At 39.6% G+C, this 23,591-nt stretch overlaps 1 protein-coding gene across 14 annotated transcripts in view; it reads left to right on the forward strand.

The window, feature by feature from the left end:
• The window catches only part of mark3a (MAP/microtubule affinity-regulating kinase 3a), a 178,308-nt gene that overhangs the window by 67,715 nt on the left and 87,002 nt on the right, over positions 1 to 23,591 (forward strand). For all 14 annotated transcript variants that reach the window (XM_072568575.1, XM_072568576.1, XM_072568578.1 and 11 more), the window contains exon 4: positions 15,465 to 15,513. In XM_072568575.1, the coding sequence (XP_072424676.1) occupies positions 15,465 to 15,513 (49 nt within the window). The remainder of the gene's footprint in view (positions 1 to 15,464; positions 15,514 to 23,591) is intronic.

The raw sequence follows: 23,591 nt of genomic DNA on the forward strand, positions 1-23,591 counted from the left end.
GGTTGGCTAGTGTCCTTTATTTCATGCCACAGGCGTTCTCTAATTAAATTCGCTCAATTGCAACTTTGGCAGGGTGAGAGAGTGGTGGATCTTAAGGATTTGAAGAAATAAGTGTTCTGTTAACATATGTTGGTGACGGGATATGGGGGATTTCGGAGTCGATTTGGCTTGATATTGAGGCCTCGCAATCAAGATGTCCTTTAATTAATTTATTATTCGTGGACAAGATGAAATCTGTGACCCAGCCGTGCACAAGTCCAATTATTTTAAATACAGTAAAAACCCGGAGGATAATGAGGCAAGACGAGGGCAATTGATCTAAGACTTTGCCATTTACCTCCGTGGTGGGAGCCCAATGATTTAAACCTTAAACCTGGGACAATGGACTCCAGCTTTAAGGCATGGGAGAATAAGGGAATCTTCTGTCTGGGAGACTTATTTGAGGGGGAGATCCTGATGTCATATAGTCAGTTAAGTCAGAAATATAGATTGTCTAATAGGGAACTTTTCCGATATTTCCAGATAAGGGACTATATACAGAGGAAGACCACGCTCCTGGTTCAGTGTTACAAATCAGACGTGGAGAAAAGAGTACTCCGGTGTGTGGGTGCTCTTTGACTCAGTACTTAATATCATTTACAGAAAGGTCACGCCCTAGGAGACATGAAAGGACTCTGGAATTGAGAGGAGAGGATATTTCATCGGGGGTATGGGAAGACATCTGGGGGAATGTAAGGAAAATCTAAGTATGTAACAGAGTGCAGGCGATGCAATTGAAGATCTTACACAGGACTCATATGGCACCAGAGAGGCTAGCTAAGTTCAAGAGAGGAGTATCATCAGGATGTCCCAAATGTAACATTAGTATAGGCACTCTTACACACTGTTACTGGTCCTATTGTAGGATCTAGAGATACCGGAATGCTATAGTAAGGGAGCTAAAGGTTTTCCTGAGGATTGGAATTAACGTGGATCCGGTATTTCTTCTTTTGGAGTTGCCAAATTTGCCCTCTCTGGGGGAACAGGGAAAGAGATTGTGTAATATTCTTACCCACTGTGCGAGGAAGAACATTCTAGTGAACTGGACGTCAGAAAAACCACCAGGTGTAATGGGGTGGCATAGCTTGGTAATGGAGCATCTCCCCCAAGACTACCTCACAAATATGGTGCACCACAAAACAAAACAGTTCTACAAAATGTGGCAACCCTTTTAAAATTATATTGACGCTAACTTATCTGCAATATTAATCAGGGCTGTGGTATAACCATTGGAATCAGTATGGTGTGGGGCCGTGGGAGGAGGAGACGGTGGGGGGGGTGGGGGGGGGGAATATATGGGTGCAGTAGATAGTGCTCCCAGGGATGGGAGCCTCAGTAGAGGTGTGATCAATGAGTTAGAATAAAGTAGTGAAATATTATTTATTTGAATTTAGTTTGAGTTAGTATTTATTTAATGTGCTTGTAGTTTAAGTTAAGTAGATGTGTTTGTTTTGGTAGAATAGTAAGTTGTTTATTAACAATGGTACTGTGTTATGGCCTTTTTTGTACTTTTTTTTCTGTTTTGATGGTGTTATTGTTTTTCTTTGTGTGTGTGTGTGTATATATATATATGTGTGTGTGCTTTGTAAAAGATTTAAAAAGGTTTTCAATAAAAATATTTATGTAAAAAGAAGTGCTGCTATTCTACGGTGGTAAGATTGTTTCTTTCAGGATGGCTCAGTGGTTATCACTACTGCCTTAAAGCATCAGAGACCTGCGTTTTGCACGTTCTTCCTATGCATGCATGGGTTTCCTCTGGCAGCTCTAGTGTTCTCCCACAGTCCAATGATGTGCAGGTTAGCTGGGTTGGCCAAGCTAAATTGTCCTTTGTGTCCAGGAATGGGTAGGTGGGTTAGTCATGGGAAATGCATGGTTATAGGGTTAGGGACGGGGTGCTCCGTGCACGGTCCGTGTGGGCTTAAGGGGCCAAATGACCTCCTTCCATAATGTAAATTCTATCATTCTATGTATGTGTTTCTTACTGGCTGGGCCAGCATTTATTGCCCATCCCTGGTTACCATTGAGAAGATTGTGTGAACTGCCGCCTTGAACTGCTGCAGTTTATTTGGTGTAGATATACCCACAATGCTATTAGGAGGAAGCTCCCAGACTTGGCCTCAGCAACACCGAAGGACTGGTGATATATTTCTGAATGGTAAGTAGCTTGAAGGAGAGCTTTAGGTGGTGGTGTTCCTATGAATCTGCGGCCCTTGTCCAGCTGGATGATGATAGGAGGTATTCCTTTTCACTATCCAGCCTGGTCTTTTCCACTATTATTTCAAAGCTTTCCCCCCCTTGAAATTTCTGACTTTACACACAACGCTGAATTGTTCTCAGATCCTTCTTTTCTAAGGATTCTTTCACCTCTGAATGTGACTACATCATGTTTGCTTCCTAGAATCTGACTGATTTTTCTGTTTCTTTCACCAGCTCAGATGTGAATGTTTTCTTTTTGGAGCGCTGCTTTTACATTAGGGGTTGAAGATAAATCGCGTTTTGAGTTTTAATTAGAAGAACATTTGTCTTATACAATAGGATATAGCACATTACAAGATAACAACAGGTACACATTACATCAGCTAGTTAGCCATGATTATAAAGATTATCATGACTCAGATGACATGTCTATCTCCATCAGTATCTCATGCTGTCATGCTAAATTGCTTCATCTCCACCCAAGTCTGACGCTAGCAGATTGGGTGAAGCTTAATGCAGCCTCAACATTAGCCCTTGTTCTATACCACAAAGGAGCAAAACACCTGGTGTTGCCACTTCATGCTTGTAGAGAAAGGTATTGCAGGGAAGAGACTGGCTGTTAGCCTTCACTGAATAATGGACTAAGGCATTTATTTTTACATTCATTTGTTCATAGGATGTGGGTGTTGCTGGCCAGGCCAGCATTTATTGACCATCTTTAATATCCTTGAGAAGGCAGTAGAATGTAGTAGAATTGACACTTCATTCAGGCTAGGTGCACCCACACACTGTTAGGAAGGAGTACCAGGATTTGACCCAGAGACTCTGAACAAATGACAATATATTTAGAATGGTGTATGGCTATAGCATTCAAGTTATTTTGTATTGTAGTCTCATGAAAAGAGTTGAGACAAATTGGCCTAAATTTGATATAATCACTAACGGATCAAGAAAATAATTTGAGTTATATCAATAATATTGTGCTACTCACTATTGCATTGAGTGATTAAAGCAAATAGCATTTACATAGTTAGAGATATTTCATCCATAAGGAAGAAGGAAATAGGGCAGGGTTCAGAGAGGCAATTTGAATAAAACTAATTTAATACCGGTATTGTGTTTAACACCTGTATCAACTAATTGGTTGAATTTGCCAGATTCTTTGTGTAATTTTATTTAAATATTTAATTCTTTAAGACCATAAGAGACAGGGCATGTCTTTCAGCACATCAGGTGTATTTGCCAGTTTTTAAGAGCAGCATAGCTGAGCTGATAATCCTCAACTCCACTTTCCTGCCTTTTCTCTAGTTTAGAGGGTAATATAAATTTGTTTCCCTGACCGTTATGATTTTATTTTTGAAAGAAAGCAGTATTTTAGTTGTGCTTTGAGAACTCAATCTTTCCCCGCCCCATATATCATCACTAATCCAATGCACTTCACTGACCTCACATAGTGATTGCCGCAAAGTATTGTTGCTGAATGCAGAAGCCAATAGGTGGAGATTTGTTGATTTCCTACTATAGAGGGTCAAGTAAGTAGCATTCTCACTTCTGAGTAACAAGGTTTTAGTTTCTAGTCCTACTCCAGGGCTTGAGTACAAAGATGAAGGTTGACTCTTCAATGAGGACAAGCAGTCCTGTCAGAGATACTGTTTTTTGAATGACACATTCAACCAAAGCTCCATTTGCTGGATACGTTGAATGTAAATGATACCATGACACTATTTACAGAAGTGCAGGAAAGATCTCCTCAGTCCTGGACATTATTTACCCCTCCACCAAAATTGCTAAAATAGATTGTAAATCACCCCTCTGGGTTATTACCACACTGCTGTTAGTAGGAACTTGTTATCTGCATTTAATTGCCACATTTCCTGTATTATGACAGCAGCTACATTTAAAATTAACTCCATTCTCTTTGAAGAACTTTGAAATACCCAGTGGTTGTGAGAGTGCAGTATAAATTCTTCTTTTCCATCAAGTCTGATAAAATAGTCAGATTGGTAGTGAAGTATTGGAGCTGAAGTATATTTTTATAAATGACCTGAAGCACACAACCAGAAATACAATCTTTCAATTAAGGAGTTGTCATCATCCTTTGAGCAGGCAGCAGGCTTGTTTCGAGAGATGATTTGGAGGTGCTAGTGTTGGACTGGGGTATACAAAGTTTAAAAATCACTCAACACCAGGTTAAAGTCCAACAGGTTTATTTGGAAGCACTAGCTTTTGGAGCGCTGCTCCTTCATCAGGTGGTTGTGAAGTATAAGATCGTGGGACACAGAATTTAAAGCAAAGGTTCACAGTGTGCTGTAACTGAAATTATATATTGAAAAGACCTGGATTGTTTGTTAAATCTCTTGTCTTTTAGAATGGGCATGTTGGTTCAGTTCTTTATGTAAATCCCAGAACTTAAAAGTTACATTCTCAAGTAAACTTTAACAATAGATGCCATGTTGGCCCACATACTGTACTGCATTGAAGGTGTGAGGTGCCCCTGTGTGAGGCTGTCAGTGCCCCAATGTTCAGACTGATTCTAATCTAAGAAAGCGATTTACACAATCTTATATGGATTCATGCAGTTTTTGAGCAAAATGAAATGTAATTCTGCAAGTACAAATTCGTCCCACAAACTTTTGTGTGTGTGTGTGTGTGTGTGTGTGTGTGTGTGTGTGTGTGCGCGCGCGCGCAGTGACTGTCTGTGAGAGAGTATGTGTGTGTTAGTGTGAAGGGGTATAAGTCTGTGAGAGGGTGTGTGTGTGCATGCGAGTGTGAAAGTTAAATCATTAAAAATAATTTAAAGTGACGAGAAATGACAATAAGATGCAACAAAGTAGTAAGGGATCTTAAAACAGAGAGTGGCACTTTAAAATGCCCTCTCTCCTAACTAAATAAAAACAACTTTAAAGTGAAAAATACTTCAAAAGGGAAGAAGATTCTATGTACTGAGAATGCTAGTCAACTTGTTGCAAGTGTGAAATTCAATACTGTAATTGCATCACATAGCAATAGTACAACGCAATTCCTGTTTCATGCTGTCAAAGTTTTGAAAACTGTGGTTGTATTTAGGGAATAAAAGGATTATAGAGGCAGCTCCTGAAGATGTGCAGTAGCTTCAAAGAAAAAATAATTAGCAGTTTCTCTAAAGAGTTTTATTGTTGATGAAATTCTGGAGTTTCTGCTGAAAAGTGTCAATTATGTTACATTCCGTCCACCACATTATAGTCATTACTGAGTCACATCTGTTACGGACTGCGTGAACTTTTATACACTAACCATACTGACTGTAACTTAAAGTGAAAGTTAGAATTTCAGACTAAGCAAGGTTTTGCTTTAGATTTTCAGCATTGCTTTTATGAAATTCCTGTAGTCTTAATATGAAGTTTGTTGTTACGCCTCAGGCTAGACATTTCTGACGAAGGGCTTTTGCCAGAAGCATCAGTTCTCCTGCTCCTCAGATGCTGCTTAACCTGCTGTGCTTTTCCAGTACCACACTCTTGACTCTCTAATTGGGAATCAACTTATCCTAGTTTTATAAACAGTGGCTCCATTCTTGGTTGCTGCAGTGATTTGGCTGCTGCATATTCACTGTATCGCATAAATTGGTACAGGTGTTCCTGTAATGAAGAGTTAGCAGGTTTTCCTTAAACACATGTTCAACAGGTATTTTAATTAAGTTAGCCTTTTAGTATTTATAATGCTTCTTGTGGGGCTTAAAATAACAAATTGTTGTTACTGAAAATCAAAAGAATGGATGTGTTAGGATTTTTTTTGAGAAGAAGAGTTTACCAGCTGGAATGAACATAGAACATTACAGCGTAACACAGACCCTTTGGCCCTCTATGTTGCGCTGACCTATGGAACCAATCTGAAGCCCATCTAACCTACACTCTTCCATTCTCGTCCTTATGCCTATCCAGTGACCATTTAAAAGTCTTTGAAGTTGGCGAGTCTACCACTGTTACAGACAATGCATTCCACGCCTCTACTACTCTCTGAGTAAAGAAACTACCTCTGACGTCTGACCTATATCCATCACCCCTGAATTTAAAGCTATATCCCCTTGTGCTAGCCATAGCCATCTGAGGAAAAAGGCTCTGATTATCTTATCTGTCTCAATTAAGTCACCTCTCAACCTTCTCTCTAATGAAAACAGCCTCAAGTTCCTCAGCCTTTCCTCGTAAGACCTTCCCTCCATACTAGGCAACATCCTAGTAAATCTCCTCTGAACCGTTTCTGAAACTTCCACATCCTTCCTATGATGCGGTGACCAGAACTGTACACAAGGCTTTTACAATGTTGCAGATCAGAGAAACTAACCCTTCACTGATTTACCTTCATACTGATCATGAGTTCAAATTGTGTAATTTGATGCAGCATATTCATATTAAAATCAAAATGTAATCTGTGTTGGAAATAAATCTGGTATTGGCTTGATGGTAAAAGTAGGAGATAACAGATGGTTGGGTGAGCTTTGAAGTGTCAGAAGGAGAATCGAGACAAGTGGTTCGAATATGTGGTGTAGCTTGCACGGACTCTGCTAATTTGATAAACATAAACAAGTTTAGAGCTTCAAAATAAGACTTTGTAAGAGCTACTTGTGCGGCCCCAAAATACTGAAGGAACTTCATATAATTTGAGACAAAGCAAACTGCTTGATTTGTCGTGTTTAAAGTTCTGTCTGTCCACCCTGGCCAGTTAGTTGTATCAATATGTGTTATTTACAAGATGCACTGCAACAACTCTCAGCACTTGCCCAATCCAAAACCTCCATCACTTAGAATGACAAAGGCAGCAGATTCATGGAATCATCACCATCTGCAAGTTCCCATCCAATCTGCACACTACAGTAACATCACCATTAGTTCACTCTCTGGGACAAAATCCTGGAACTCGCGACCTAACAGCATTGTGGGTACATCAATATCACAACTCCAGCAGTTCAAGGCAGCTAATCACCATGTTCTCAAATACAATTAGAGATGGGTAATACAGCCACACTTGCTGCTGATCCTCACAAATAATCATATTTACACCAAATATTATCATTGAAACATTTATGAAGGTGTTTTTAGAGTGAGCGTGAGGAATTGAGTGTGGGCATGTAGGTTTGTTAAATGTACACATAGACCAATGTATTGAAGATATTTATTCCTGAGGATGATATTAGTAAGCTGGTGATTCTGAGGTTCAAAGAACCAATATAGTTTAGCAGCAACAAGATTAGAGGTGAACATAGCCTGGTGCTGGATAGTACATGATCAGTAGAGTTTTGGATGAGCTGTAGTTTAGAGGATGGGAGGCTAGCCAGGAAAGCATTTGAATTGTAAAGTCTGTAGCTAATTTAATCGGTAGACGGGTGGTATGTGATATTGCAGAGGTGGACATTTGTATGATGAAGCAAGAGGACGAGACTCCTTGAACAAGGAAAGCATAAGTGAAAAAGTCATAAGAGTCTTAGAGTTTTACAGCATGGAAAGTGGCCCTTTGGCCCATTGTGGCCAAGTTAGTTATCAAGTGCCTGTGTACTCGAATCCTATTTTCAAACGCTGTGCCTGTAGTCTTGTATGCTATGGTGTTTCAAGTGTTCATTGAAATAATGCTTAATTGTTATGAGGGTTCTTCAAATCTCTACTAAATATCCTGCCCCTGACCATAAATCTATGTCTCTTGAATCCCTCTACTATCCCTCTACTAAAAGTTTGTTGTTGTCCTATCTCTGTCTCTCATTCTTCTGTAAACTTTAATCAGGTTTCCTCTCAGCCTTCTCTGCTCTAAGGAAAACAAGCCCAGCCTGGTGAATATTCCACGTACCCTCTCTTGTGCCATCACATCCTTCCTACATTGTGGCAACCGGAACTGCACATAGTACTCCATCTGTGGCATAACTATTGCTTTATATTTGTGCAGTTCTATCCAGACCTCCCTGCTCTTGTATTTCAACCCTCAACTGATAAAGGCAGTTACCCCATGTGCCTCCTGCTCCTTTCAAGGAACTGTGGGCACGTACATAAAGGTCCTACTGATCCTCTGCGCTGCCTAATATCTTACCATTCATTGTGTATTCCCCTTGTCTTTTTAGTCTTCCCAAAATACATCGCCTCACACTTGACTTGCAACTTTCTTCAGCTAGAATTCCCATCTGAACAATTTCTTGCCTCTTCCTGAGGTCCCCAAGGTTCAGCCACTTTAATTCACTCCATGTGATATCAGAAAACTATCAAGTGTAATAAATACAGCAGCAGCAATGGTTCCTAACAGCATCCCAACAATACTGCTGAAGACTGATGGTTGGTGTCCCACCGACAAATACCTGTTCAAGTATCTCTTGTTTGAAACAAGCAGGATGAACCTAATCAATTCACAGTATAACCAGTCAGAGAAACTAGAAGCAAAGCAAAAAGACAAAGATCACAGTCCCTCTCCAAAGGCTGTGTGCAGCAGACCAACTCGGGGAGGCTGCACGTTGTCTGACCACTGGCTGCCACCTCGCTCCATCCCCGCCTCGGGTTGCTGGCAAACCTGTTGCAGCCACTGGCATCCTTGCTCCTGTCACTGCCGTCTCTGCATCACTGCCTTGCTAGTTTTGGGGGCCTGGTATCCAAGGCTGAGAGGAGAGAGGGAGAAAAAGAACGGGCGAAACAGAGGAGCTCCAACTGGAGCGACCTCCTCTGCCACCATCTTACTGGATGAGCATGGCATCAAGGACCCTGAGTAAAATTAAAAGTCAGAATCAGAAGGGAGGAGCACATGGATAGAAATGGACAGCCGAAGTCAAAAAAGGCATCTGTTGGATATGATTATTGAAAGTAGCAGGTCAAGGGATAAAGACAATTATGGTGTTTTTATTTGTTCAAAAACCCATTATTATACATATTCCATTTTAAAAACTTATGATATAGTTGTATCTCCTATTTCTTGTCCTTTTCAAAATCAGCCCTGAAGAAGGGTTACATCCGAAACATTGGCTTCGCCACCTCCTGTCGCTGCCTGGCTTGCTGTGTTCTTCCAGCCGCCTCCTTGTCTACTTTGGATTCCAGCATCTGCTGTTTTTTTTTTGTCTCTAACCTTTCAGCATCTTGATCAACAGGTGGTAGAACAAAACTGTTTAATACATTTCAAGAAAGGGCTACACCAATTCTGACTGACAAATGTTTTTATTATTAATATTCCTAGGGAGACTTTGATAGGTCGGCTAGATGGACCAAAAATAATTTGTTTGATAGTTTACGTGTTATCAATACAGCTCCAGTTGCAAGTCAGTAACAGAAGGTGGAATTTACCTGGCAATATAATTTATAGAGATAATTGGCTTACAATTCTATCTGCTATTGTATCAAGCTTAAGTTAGCTTCTGAGCACCATAAAACATAGAATGGAGCACTGACAAATCAATGAACAAAATATTCTGTCATTCTGAAAAGCATCAAAATGAAAATATAAATGTTGTTTAAATTATACTTTCAATTCTCCTCTGTTAATGTTTCTAATAATAGTATGTCTATCACTAATCTTAGATATTGAAACTAATCTTAAACAGAACAGCATTAAAAGTACAGTTGCAAATATTTTATGGGATATTTAATATTTTCCAATTGGTTTGACAGCAAAAATCGTAAAGTGTTAGAATAATAGTCAGTTCTTCTGCAACTCCATGTTAGAGAAATTTCATGCTTTAGAAACTGCGCTTAAAGCGTTGGCCATGTTTCTAAAGTGTGATTTTTCTATAATGTGGAGTTGCAGAAGAGCTGACTATTATTCTGGCACATTGTGATTTTCACTATTACAGTCAACACTTTTTAAGAGTCCCAAATTTGTCAATTGCATTGCAGTGAATTTGCATTGGTAAAACATACATTATAACAGAAAGACTGTAATAGGAAATGAAGGGGAACAAGAGGGACGAACTTTTTTGTCAACAATAAATACTAATTTAAAAAGTTTCTAAGTAAACAAATAGGACTTAACAGTCACCTGGCAACTGGCCTAAGCAGCCAGCATCGAGGGTCTTAAAAGATGTAACTACAGAGATAGTGGATGCATTGGTTTCAATCTTCTAAAATTCCCTAGATATTGTAAACATCATAGTGAATTGGAAAGCTGTACTTGAATGACATTATTCAAGAAAGGATGGAGTCAGAAACTTCGGCCAATAAGCCTAGAATTTGATGCTGGGAAAACAGTGGAATCTCTTATTAAAGAAGTAGTAACAAAACCTTTTCAAAATAAAACTCATTATTCAGCCAAGCAGAAAGGGCAATTGGGTTTGACGAATTAATTAAAGTTCCTTTAAGAAACAGGGTGAATAGAAAGGAATTAGTAAGTGTGGCATGTTTGGATTTCCAAAAGGTGTTGATAAAGTGCCACATAAAAGCTTACTACACAAGTTAGTGGTGGGCATGATAGAATGAAAGGAATAGGGGACTGAAGAAATAGAGAGTCTGAATAAATGGGTTATTTTCAAGTAGGTGAGTGTCATAGTGAACAGTGTTGAGGTCTCAAAACTATTTACAGTCTCTAAAGGCTTGGGTGAAGAGACTGAGTGTACCGCAAGGAGGTTTGCTTACGCTGTCTCAAAGTTATGCTATAAAGTGCATTCTGAAGAGGATGTTATTTAAGTGAAGAGTGATTACAGAATGCTTTAGTACAGAGAGATCTCTAAGCATCCTCAGGAAAGTAATGTTGACATTCAGGAATAGTAAGTGATTAGGAAGACAAGTGAAATATTAGCTTTTATTGAAAGGAGAATAGATTATAAAAGTCAGGAAGTCATGCTACAACTGTACAGGATATTTATGAGATCATGCCTGTAGAATTAGATGTATTTTTGATCTCTATGTAAGAAGGAATGTACTTGCATTAGAGACAATTGCATGAAAGTTCACTCAAGTTGATTTATGTAATGAGGGGGCTCATTACATAATATTACATGTGCCTCACTGGAATTTAAACAATGAGAGAGATTCTTCCTGAAACATAAGATCCAGAGAGGCTTGAAAAGGCTAAGAAGGTATTTCTCCTTGTGGGAGTTTCTAGAGCAAGGGAACATAGTTGCTGAATAAGGAATCAAGTATTTAAACAGAGATGAAAAGGAATTTCTCCTTCAAGCTGACGACTAATCTATTGAATTTTCTGTCTGAGGGAGTTGTGGCAATTGAATTATTGAATATATTCAAAGTTGTGTTGCACATATATTTGACGATAAGATAAAGGTTATACGGTCAGACAGGAAAGTGAAGTTTGAATCCAAGATCACATCAGACATGAACACTTTGAATGATGGAGCAGGCTAGAAGGATTGTATAGACAACTCCTGCCCTTTTTATTATATTACTAGGTAAATATTTAATGCATGCCATTAAATAGATCCCTTTGTTGTGTTTGTGGTAATATGTAAGAAACTACTTGAGTTCACTGAACAATAATAGACCCAGTGTTCAAATTTTTTAGTTTCTTAACATTGTTAGAAACCAATTCCTGTCAAATCAGAATATCATGATTACCCAGTTTCAAAATATGAACTTTCAGAAAGGGATTTCATTATAAATTTAAGAATTGCAGAAGCTTACAAACATTATAAAACCAATATATGCCCAAACACTTAAAACCGTTTACTAAACTTCTTCCTCCTTGACCCTGTTTAAGATTGTTGGGACCTCCCAAAGCACAGCTATCTGGCAGAATGCAGAGTGTGGGGATAACAAGGTCCTTCTCAGGATGGCAGTCAGTGTTACAAGTCGTGTTCAGCAAGGTGCAGTATTGGGACCACAACGTTTTACTTTATACATTAACGATCTAGATGAAGGGGCTGAGGGCATTCTGGCTAAGTTTGCAGATGATACAAAGATAGGTAGAGGGACAAGTAGCTTGAGGAGGTGGGTAGGCTGCTGAAGGATTTGGACAGGTTAGGAAAGTGGGCAAAGAAGTGGCAGATGGAGTACAATGTGGGAGAGTGAGAGGTCATGCACTTTGATAGAAAGAATAGAGGCATGGACTATTTTCTAAATGGGGAGAAAATTCAGAAGTCTGAAATGCAGAAAGACTTGGGAGTTCTAGTCCAGGATTGTCTCAAGGTAAACTACTAACTTGAGTTAGTAGTTAGGAAGGCAAATGCAATGATGGTATTTATTTTGAGAGGACTTGAATACAAAAGTAGGGATATACTTCTGAGGCTCTGTAATGCTCTGCTCAGACCACATTTGCAGTATTGTGTGCAATTTTGGGCCCCATATCTCAGGAAGGATACTGGACCTGGAGCGTGTTCAAAGGAGGTTTACGAGATTGGTCCTAGGAATGAAAAGATTAACATGAGGAATGTTTGAGGACTCTGGCTATATACCCAGTGGCATTTAGAAGGATGAGGGAAGATCTAATTGAAGCATATAGAATACTGAATAGCCTGGACAGAGTGAGTGTTGGGGAGGTGTTTTCATTGGTAGGAGAGACTAGGATGTGAGGGCACAGCCTTAGAATAAAGGCAAGACCTTTTAGAATAGAGATAAGGAGAAACTTCTTCAGCCAGAGAGTGGTGAATCCATGGGAATTCATTGCTACAGAAGGCTGTGGAGGCCGGGTCAATGAGTATATTTAAGATTGAGATAGATTCTTGAGTATCAAGCTGATGAAGAGTTACGGGGAGAAAGGAGAATGGGGTTGAGAAACTTATCAGGAAACTCAATGGGCTGAATGGCCTAATTTCTGCTCCTGTGACTTATGGTCTTATGTCTTATGATCTATGAGAATAGGGTAGTTCAGTCATTAGTTTTTAAGCTGGTGATGACATTATATAAGATTTATTCACACTGTAATTCTTTCCCAGTCACTAATTAGCAATGACTAATGCACTATCACACTCAATCACTCAATTACTCACTTATTTACTCACATCCTGTATCTCCTTCTCACACCACAGGGGAAGGGAACCGCTTGTAGCCAGGCTACTCTGTGGAGTGAATCTCAGGGACTGAGGGCAGGGAAAGGAGCCATTTGCAGCCAGATCGCATTGGGGACTAGGTGGACAGAGCCATTTCCTGCCAGAGAGAAGGCAGTCTCAGCGGAAGGATGATTAGGGATCATCTTCAGCTACTTTAAACTGACCAGGTGGAGTTGGCTGCAGCAATCTCTGATGGAACTGTTCCCGGCACAAGGCAGAAAGGAATTGATTCCAGTTTATGCTAATGGGTCAATAATTCTTGTTGTTCAGACTAACAGCAATCATTGATATTAATCCATTATTGGAGTAGTTTGCACCAGATTAGTTGCTTTGGTTACTTACCATTTTGATTGATATTTAACCATTGAACCTGACCTGAACAATGAACATTTCAGTAAATGCTGTCCTGGGGTCTGCTGTACTTTAATGCTGCCATTAAAGATTTGGGACTCAAAATCCCCAAATTTAGTCAGCTGTTCCTATTGAGTTAAAAATCACACAACACCAGGTTATAGTCCAACAGGTTTAATTGGAAGCACACTAGCTTTCGGAGCGATGCTCCTTCATCAGGGACTGAGGGCAGGGAATCATCCAACTAAGTTGGATAGCAAGGTAGTAGAGGACTTGGGAGATATTGCAAACTCAAATTATATTTTAAAAATCTGTAGAAGACTGCTAAACTGGAAGGTTACTTTTGAGAATTGTGGAAGCAGTATCGTTATACCTGGTTCCAAAACCTAGGTCGCTGGTTTGACTTTACTTCTCTATACAGAGACAGCAAGGGTTAAGTTAAAGCTCAGTAATTCCTGTGACACCTCAAAATTGGAAACGCACAAAAGTTCAGCAACATCTGAAAAACAATCATGCGGTTTTAGGTGTCGATTTGACCTGCTATTCTAATTATGAATTGCGTCAAGTGACATCGGTTTTCCAATTTCCCTTGATTTTCACCATTCATTTCATACTTCTCATACTTTTCACTTACCAGCTGACCTGGGTCTGCAATCTTCTGTAAAGGCACTTGAACAAAGAGTTGACTCTGGGGAATCTGTAATCTCTAGAATTGGTCATTAAGTAAATTCATGATATAGAGACAAGAAGAAATTCAAAGAACTACAGATGCTAGAAATCAGACACAAAACAGAAACAGCTGGAAAAATTCAACAAATCTGGCTGCATCTATGGAGAGAAAGAAGAGTTAACACTTCGGGTCCAGTGACCCTTCTTTAGAACTTTCTTCAGAAAGAAGAAATTTTTTCTTTCGGCAAGTTAATCAGTAATTAAAAGTCATACATGACAATAATTGGCACAAAAACTTCCTAAAAACTTAAAAATTTTCTTTCCCCACACAGTTTTCTGATTTACACTACTTAAAAGGGTAGTAGAAGCAGATTCCATTCAGAAATTTGTAAAGGTATTTGAGCATGTACCTGATGATAAATTTGCAGGGTTATTGTGGGAAAAACCTGCAATGTGGGACAAAATCAGACAGCTGTTTCCATGAGCTGGCACAGCATTACTTACTAAATGTGCTCCTATGCTTTAAGATGTCAGTGTATGGAATGAGCTGCCAAGGAAGTGGCGGAGGCTGGTACAATTACAACATTTAAAAGCCATCTGGATGGATTCATGAATAGGAAGGGTTAGATGAATATGGGCCAAGTGCTGGAAAATAGGACTAGATTAATTTTGGATATCTGGACGGCATGGATGAGTTGGACTGAAAGGTCTGTTTCTGTGCTGTCGATCTCTATGACTCTGTTATAATTACAGAACTAGAGTCCCTGATGATATATGTGGTATTGGATTTCTTCCTGCTTCCTAAATTCTAGAGCTCCATCCAGTGGCTGAGTATGCTTACAACAGTAGCTATACTTTTACTTAGATACACTGTATAAGTGATGTACATGTACAGACTTCAAAGCTTTCTAGACCGATGGCACTTTCCATCTGAATTTCTGCTGCTCCACTGTGCTAGTGATAATGTGCTATTACTCTGCTTTCTTACCTCTTATCCAACTTATTTTGTAGCTTCTAATCTACTGCCATGAAATCACTGGCTTTCCTTGAGCAGCTACGTGAGCTTGGAGAAGAGATATTGGGAGAAGGAAGGGGGATTTTATAGTGATTAAGATGGGTGAATAATACATTTGAGCTGATTCCACTGTTACATTAAAAAAGAAAACCTTGCATCTTTCTTGAATTGTGTTACACATTATAAAATCAAATGGTCAAAGGAGAATACAAATGACTGCATTAATAATATAAGCTTCTAATCGCATTTTCTTCTTTCTTGCAGCTTTTCAGGGAAGTAAGAATAATGAAATGTTTGAACCATCCAAATATAGGTGAGTAAATTTTCCATATTTTTGAGGACTAAATTAGGCACTGAAAAAGTTTCTCCTGTTGAAACATGCTCACATAGAGTAATGAGAAAACCTGCTTTGCTTTAACTCTGGACTGATAAACTCTACACTAAGTCTAATGATACGCTTCCATGATAGACTTGGACAAATATCTTCTGGCCTAAGATAGAATTGTTGATTAGGCATCCAACTGCTCAATAAGAACTTATGATTTCACCAATGACTCCCCTGTTCAATCCTAGTAAGAGGTTTGTTCATTAAACACAGAAAAACACTGAAGAGCATTCTTCATACATATATGTTCCAATAATGCTGTAGTCAGTGGAAACTCTTCCTTCTTTGAGGTATTTTTGGACTGTAAGTTGATGCAGTAGGCCTTCCTGTGTCCATCAACATCAATATGCACAAAACTTGAGCCCCATGTCCTATTTTGCATTCTCTACTGTTTTCCTGAGCTAAAAACATTGAATGAAAAATCCTTGTCACCTTAAACCCCATCCGTAGCATCACAGCTTGATGTTCTGGAAAAAAAAAGCATTAGTCACTTGTAACTTACAAATAAGTGGGCAAATTCATGGAATTAAGAGATATGTTATGAGTTAGAAGATCTAGAATTTATTGGTTGACAAACCCTGCTCCAGTGTTTGTTTTGCGCACCTAGAACCTTGCTCTTAGCCTCCTTGTTATTTTACAACTTTGAACGATTATTGCCTAATCAAATTGCCACAGAAAATTAGCTCTAGCAGTACTACCTTTTAAACAGCATGATGGTAATATAATGCCAATTAATTTACCTGACCTAGAAATTGAACAATTTAAGCTGCTGAACCTCCTTTCTTAGGATAAGTTGTCCTTAGAGATTTTTAAAAGGCAAATCTTAAATTTTATTTTGTTTCTTTTATTCCTTTGTGTGTCTTCCTTTCATCTTAGTCCAAACTTTCTTTGCCTCATTATTTCCCTTTCTGTACTTGTCCCCAGCTATCCTGTCTTTTTCTCAATTCTCAAATCTCATACTTATTTATACTGCTCATCTTACAATTGGCTTCAACCCCTTCTGTCTTGTTGTCCTCGTTGAACCACTACCAGCGTGCAAGTCCAGCAAATTACAGTGCAAACATTTCTATGAACTGAAAAATGCAAAAAAAAGTATAGCTAACAGACCATGCCACAAGATGACTGGCTGCAGTAAAGCCCTTTTCTGTAATTTACATCAACATTCTGTCTCTTTCCACACCCTTAAGTCCACTCACTTTGGCCTTCTGTCCATTGATCCACCATTAGACTTCAGTAATCTTGACCTAAGTTTTTAGAGTCACTTCCTGAAGACCCTCTGCTTTTCTTCTTCCCTTCAGCTTTAAAGCATTTTTTAAAACCTACTTTCCAATATACATAAAGCATTTGATAGTGTGTCACATGGCAGGTTGGTTTGCAAATTAGAAATGTTTCAGACTGATGGGTACTTGGCAGCGTGGATTAGGAATTGGCTAAAAGACAAGAAACAGAGGGTAGGTGTAGATGGGCATGGCTTAGTTTGGAGGCAAGTTGAAAGTGGTGTTCCCCAGGGACTCTCGCTTTTCCTGATATAATAAACGATTTGGAAATGGGTGTTGAAAACAAAATCTCTAAATTTTCAGATGACATTGAGGGAGAATAGTGAATTGTGAGGATGTTGCTGAGTGACTTCAGAGACATTGACAAGTTGTCAAATGGACAGACATGTGGCAAATGAACTTCAACACAGAGAATTGAGAGGTAATGTATTTTGGAGAAGAAAACTGAGGTACAGTACAGGCTCAGTTATACAATTTTGAGAGGAGTACAGAAGCAGAAGGACCTCTGGGTTCATGAACATGGTTCCCTGAAGATGGCAGGCAAGTTGAAAGTGTTGTTAAAAAGGCTTATAGGACCGTTGGGTATATAATTAGAGGCATAAGAATATAAAGGTAAGTGAGTGATGTTGCACTTCTACAAATCATTGATCAGACCACACTTGGAGTGTTTTGTTCAGTTCTAGGTACCTTATTTAAGAAAAATGTTAAAACACTGGAGAAAGTGCAAGCCAGATTTACTGGAATGACACCAGGAATTAAGGACTTTAGATACGAGGAAGAATTGGAGCGATTGGGCTTATGCTCCTTAGAGCAGAGAAGATTAAGGGGTGACTATACTGAAGTGTTCAAAATTACGAACAATTTTGACAGGACAAAGAAGGATATTCTGTTTCAACAGGTTGGTATGTCAGTAACTGGAAGTCACAATTTCAGGATTGTCAGCAAGAGAGCTGAGACAGAGATGAGAAGAAACTACTTCATTCAGAGAAACTTCTTTATTCAGAGAGTTGTTGAAGATGATGAATGGGGTTCTTATCAAGTAGGCTACTTTGTCTTGAATGAGGTCAAACTTCTTCAATTTAAGTGGTGCTCATCCAGGCAAATGGGGAGTATTCCATCACACTTCTAACTTTTAGATGGTGAACAAGATTTGTGGAATCAGAAAGTTGATTGTCTACCACAGAATTCTCAGCCTCTTTTCTGCTTAGCATCTAAGTGGTTGGTCCAGTTTAAAATCTAGCCAGTGATAATACAGGATGTTGATAGCGGGAGATTCAGCAATGCCAATGGCAAGGTGAGCTGGTTAAATTCTCTCTTGTTGGAAATGGTAATTGCCTGGCACTTGTATGTACTCAATGTTACTTATTTATCAGCACAAACCTGAATGTTGTCCAAGGCTTGCTGTGTATGGACACCAACTGTTTCATTATCTGAGGAGTTGCAGGTGGTACTTAACATTATGCAATCATCAATGAGCATTCTTACTTCTGTATTAGGTCACAGAAGCTTAGGTCATAAGTATTGTAACTGAAAATGATTGGGCCAAGGACACCACCTTAAGGAACTCCTGCAGAATTCCCCCAAAATGAAATGATTATCCTCCATTCAACTGCTTCCATCTTTCTTTGTGCTAGGTATGACTCCAGCTAGTAGAGACTTTCCCCAATTTTCAAATACTTTGATTTTTCTAGGGCTTCATGATGGTTTTTCTATTTAGTGTTGCCTTTATGGTAAAGGACGATCACTTTCATCGCAACCCTTAGGTCATTTATTTTGACCATATTTGGAAAAAGGTTATAAAAAAGTGAGGAGCTGAGTGGTCCTGGCAGAATTCAAACTGAATGCAGTGAGCAGCATATTGCTGAGTAAGTGCTATGCGATGGCTCTGTTGATCACTTTGCTCACGATGGAGAATAAATTCGTAGCCACAATTGTCTGAATGGAATTTCTCCTGCTTTTTGTGGACAGGGCATACCTGGACAATTTCCCAGTTCCCGGGTAGGTGCTAATGATGTAGCTGGACTGGGAAATTGTACTACATTGGAGTGGATAGCAGGGAACCAATAGATGCGTATTTGGACTCCCAGAGGATATTCGACAAGATACCTCATAATAGTTTAAGTCAACAGATCAGTGCCAATGGTGTTGGATGAAGTATATTTGCATAAATGGAGAATTGGCTGAAGGACAAGAAACAATGAATGGGGATAGGAGTTCTTTTTCAGGTTGGTGACCTTTGTTCCCTGTAAAACCCAACTGGTCAATGCTGTGACTGCAGTGGTTTATAATGTACTTGAATAATGTGGAGGAAGAAAATGAATGTATGGAAAGGTAGGTTGCGAAACGGATAAAGACAGTTTGTTGAGAGACATTGAAAGTTTAAATAACTGGGCAAGCACTTGGCAAATGGAGTATAATGTGGGAAAATGTGAAGTTGATTTTGAATGGGAGGACAAAAAAATTAAGTGGAGAAAAACTACAGAAGCAGTGACACAAAGGGACGTCAGAGTACTTGCATACGAAACACGAAAAGTTAGTGCATAAGATTCTGTGATTTCCTGCTGCACTTGATAGAATCAGGAAAGCTAATGTGGAATGTTGGTGCTTATTCAAGGGAGTTGGAGTATGAGTAGGCAAGTCTTATTGTAGCTGTATAATGTGTTGATGAGACCACAACCGAAGTACTTTGTGCAGTTTTTGTCCCCTTATTTAAGGAAATATATAATTTAATTGAAGGCAGTTCAGAGAAGGTTTACTAGGATAATCCCAGGTGTGAGGGGATTGTCTTATCAACAAAGGCTAAACAGTTTGGGACTCTACTCACTGAAATTCAGAAGAGTGAGAAGTGAGCTCATTATAACATAGAGGATTATTAAGGAGCTTGATAAGGTAAATGCTGAGATGATGTTTCCCTTCATGGGAGAATCAAGGACCAGAGGGCATAGTCTCAGAATAAAGAAGCGCAAATTTAAGACTGTGTCAAGAAGGAATTTATTCTCTGACGGTTGAGAGTTTTTGGAGCTCCTTCCTGCAGATAGGTGTTGGGGGGCTAATTCTTGTGTATATTTAAGGCTGAGATAGATTAGTCCTTAATAAAAACAGAAAGAACTGCTGATGCTGTAAATTGAAGATAAGAATAAAAATTGCTGGAAAAGCTCAGCAGGTCTGGCAGCATTTGTGGAGAGAACTTTAATTTCTATTTTTGTCATAGATCCTTGATCAGTTGAGAAATCAAGGGTTAAAGGGAAGGGCAGAAAAGTGGTTGAGAGGCATGTCAGATCAGCCATGATCCTATTGGAGGGATCGAATAGCCTACACCTGTTCTTATTTCTTTGGGTTTTACATGAAGAGGAATGAAAATTCATTAATTGAGAGTGAGTAATTGGCTTGTGGATTGAGAATTGCATTTTCCAAGTGGTGCAACGGGAATCAATTCTGAAATAGAAATTACAGCTTTGTAACGATGTCAGGATCTGCAAAGGCTAATAAATGAGGGAAATTGAACAGCCCTTCAGTGTGATGATGCCATGTGGGCTTGATGGGAAAAACAAATTAAGATCTCTAGAACTTCCTCATTGTGACCATAACAATGTCTATTTCATTTATGTAACATATTTGCTCCCATCTAATAACCTCCATCTTGTTTAAGACAAGAGCCTCTTCTCCTTGGGCTACCAAGTGGTCGTCTTCTACCATGCTGGACTGAGCAGGCCCTGTAGATTTTTTTTTGTGAAATGTTTGGGAACGGGTTTCTGGGGACTGTGATTGAGACACTGAATTGGTAAAGGTCATAATTTTAAACTAAATATAAACATCCAAAGAATATTCTCAATCCTTTTCTTACTGTCTTATACATATGTTCAACACTGAGACAGATTTTTTAATCGGGGTTATGGAAATAAAGCAGGAAAGTACTGTTGGGAATGATCAGGTCAGCCATTATCTCATTGAATGGTATAGCAGACTTTAGGGACTAAATTACACACTACTGCTCCTATATCTTGTGATCTTATGACCTTACTGGTAACCTGCTTTAACTGTGTTGATTGGGGGTTAAATATTGGTCTCGACCACTGTAATAAGTCCCCTGGTCATCTTCAAAATAATGGCATAGGGACTTTTACTGTCACCTGAGACCAGCCACGGCCTTAGTTTAAAGTCTCATCCAAACACAACACTTCCAAACAGCCAGTGCTGTGCAAATGTGCTATCCCGAATATTCATAATGGGATTTTCTAATGTGAAACTTGAATCCACAACAATGCAATCCACTGAGTGAGGGACCTGTCCATCACCAAGTGTGGTTCCTAAACAAACTAGCTGAGTCCTTTGCTGCTAGACTGGGTTTGCGACACCTGTGGAAATAACCAGCAGAGGGAAAAACATACTTGACCTTACCCTCACCAGTCTATCTGATGTAGAAAGATTTATCTGTGACAGTACTGTGGTAGGAGATACCCTTGTGGAAACAAACTCCCATCATCACACTGATCCTTGTGCATGGTACTAGTTACAGATTGCCATCCTGAAAATTCCGCCCTTAATCCAGCTTTCCCTATCTTCTATTAGTTATTTAATCCTCTATCCATGCCAATATACTCCCTCTATTACATGGCTGTTCATGGGAGCTTGCAATGTCAAAGTTGGCTGCCACAATCTACTCTGCAACAGTGCAACAACAGAACATTTTAGGGGCATTCTGAGGTTTTGAAGTATGGAGATCGATCTTTGTTTGCCCACTCTGGCTGAAGCAAAACAAACAATACTGTTTGCCTAATCCTCTCACACCCAGTTAGTGAAAATAAATAACTTTAATTGAGAGTAGTATAATGGTTGATGTAGTAGCAATCTCATGATAGCAAGACATTTGCCTTTTGAGTTTTTAAAAAAATCTTGTATTTGTGAGTAGCTGCTTGAGAGGCACTTCATATCGAAGTTTGAGACCAGTTCACTCAATTTAACCATTTGTGCAGGTCAGTAGTGAGAACAATGTAAACATAAAATATTCCCTTTGTCATTGTTCTTCAAAAGATTTTCAACTCAAAAGTATCATTTTGAGGTGAAGGGAACAGTTACAGACTTGCAGTTTCCATACTGATTAAACTTGCTTGGGAGCAGAAGTAGGCCATTCCATCATTCAAGCTGGCTCGCCATTCAGTAGACAATAGGTGCAGGAGTAGGCCATTCTGCCCTTCGAGCCTGCACCACCATTCAATATGATCATGGCTGATCATTCCTAATCAGTATCCTGTTCCTGCCTTATCTCCATAACCCTTGATTCCACTATCCTTGAGAGCTCTGTCAAACTCTTTCTTAAATGAATCCAGAGACTGGGCCTCCACTGTCCCCGGGGAAGAGCATTCCACACAGCCACCACTCTCTGGGTGAAGAAGTTTCTCCTCATCTCTGTCCTAAATGGTCTACCCCGTATTTTTAAGCTGTGTCCTCTGGTTCGGCACTCACCCATCAGCGGAAACATGTTTCCTGCCACCAGAGTGTCCGAACCTTTTAATAATCTTATATGTCTCAATCAGATCCCCTCTCAGTCTTCTAAACTCAAGGGTATACAAGCCCAGTCGCTCCAGTCTTTCAGTGTAAGGTAATCCTGCCATTCCAGGAATTGACCTTGTGATGTCAATATGATCAAGGCTAACCTTGTATCTTGACTCCAATTTCCTCCATGCTCCCCTATCCCTCGATTTCCTGAGAGATCAAGAATATTTTATCTCCGTATTGAATCAATGTGACAGAACATGCACAGTCCTTTGGGTTAACATAAGAATATACAAAATAGGAACGGGGAAAACCAGAAGTCTATTGAACAGTCTCTACCTTTCACTACTATCATGGTTGATTTTGAGCTTAACTTCACTTTCTCACCTGCTCTGCTTTACTCTTCATTCTATGACATATCGACGATCTGCTTATTCCAACATTAAATACATTGGAATATCTACAACCCACTAGAGCAGACAGCTCTGAAGATTTAAAACATCTGAATGGAGAAATTTCTCCTCCACTCAATCCTAAATGATCAACCCCTTATCCTGAGGTTTATGCTCCCATATTCTAGGTACCCTAGATAAAGGAAATTATATCTGTGGGATGTTGTCTGGCAAACTAACCTTTATATTGAACAGGCTGAACACCAGTTCTCAAACACCTCCTCTTATCTTCCTGGACCATGACCCCATGTGGAACATCAGGCCATTGCATCAACTACGGTCACCAACCTCATTTCATCTGGTGTCTCCTCTGCCTAGCTGAGCTCATCTTCACTCTGAACAACTTATCTTTTAACTCCCCTCACTTTCTTCAGAACAGAGAGGTGCAATGGGTACCTGAATGGGCCACAGTTGAGCCCGTGTCTTTGTAGGGTATGTGGAGCATCTCTTCTTCCATTCCTATTCTGGCCCCTACCCACAACTCTTTCTCCAGCACATCGATGATATCATTGGTGCTGCTTTCCCCCCTTGTCCAGATTTAGAAAAGCTTATCAGTTTCGCTTTCAATTTCCACATGCTCTCCTTCACTTGGTCCATCTCTAACTCCTGTTTTCCCTTCCTCGACATCTCTGTTTCTATTTTTGGGGGTAGGCTAGCCACCAATATGCACTACAAACCCACCAACTCCCACAGATACCTTGACTATACATGCTCGCACCCTGCGTCATGTAAAGTCTCTATTCCGTTCTCCCAGTTCCTGCATCTCCATCGCAATTGTGTCTGG

This window comes from Chiloscyllium punctatum, chromosome 4 (genome assembly GCF_047496795.1).
Source record: "Chiloscyllium punctatum isolate Juve2018m chromosome 4, sChiPun1.3, whole genome shotgun sequence".
NCBI lineage: Eukaryota > Metazoa > Chordata > Chondrichthyes > Orectolobiformes > Hemiscylliidae > Chiloscyllium > Chiloscyllium punctatum.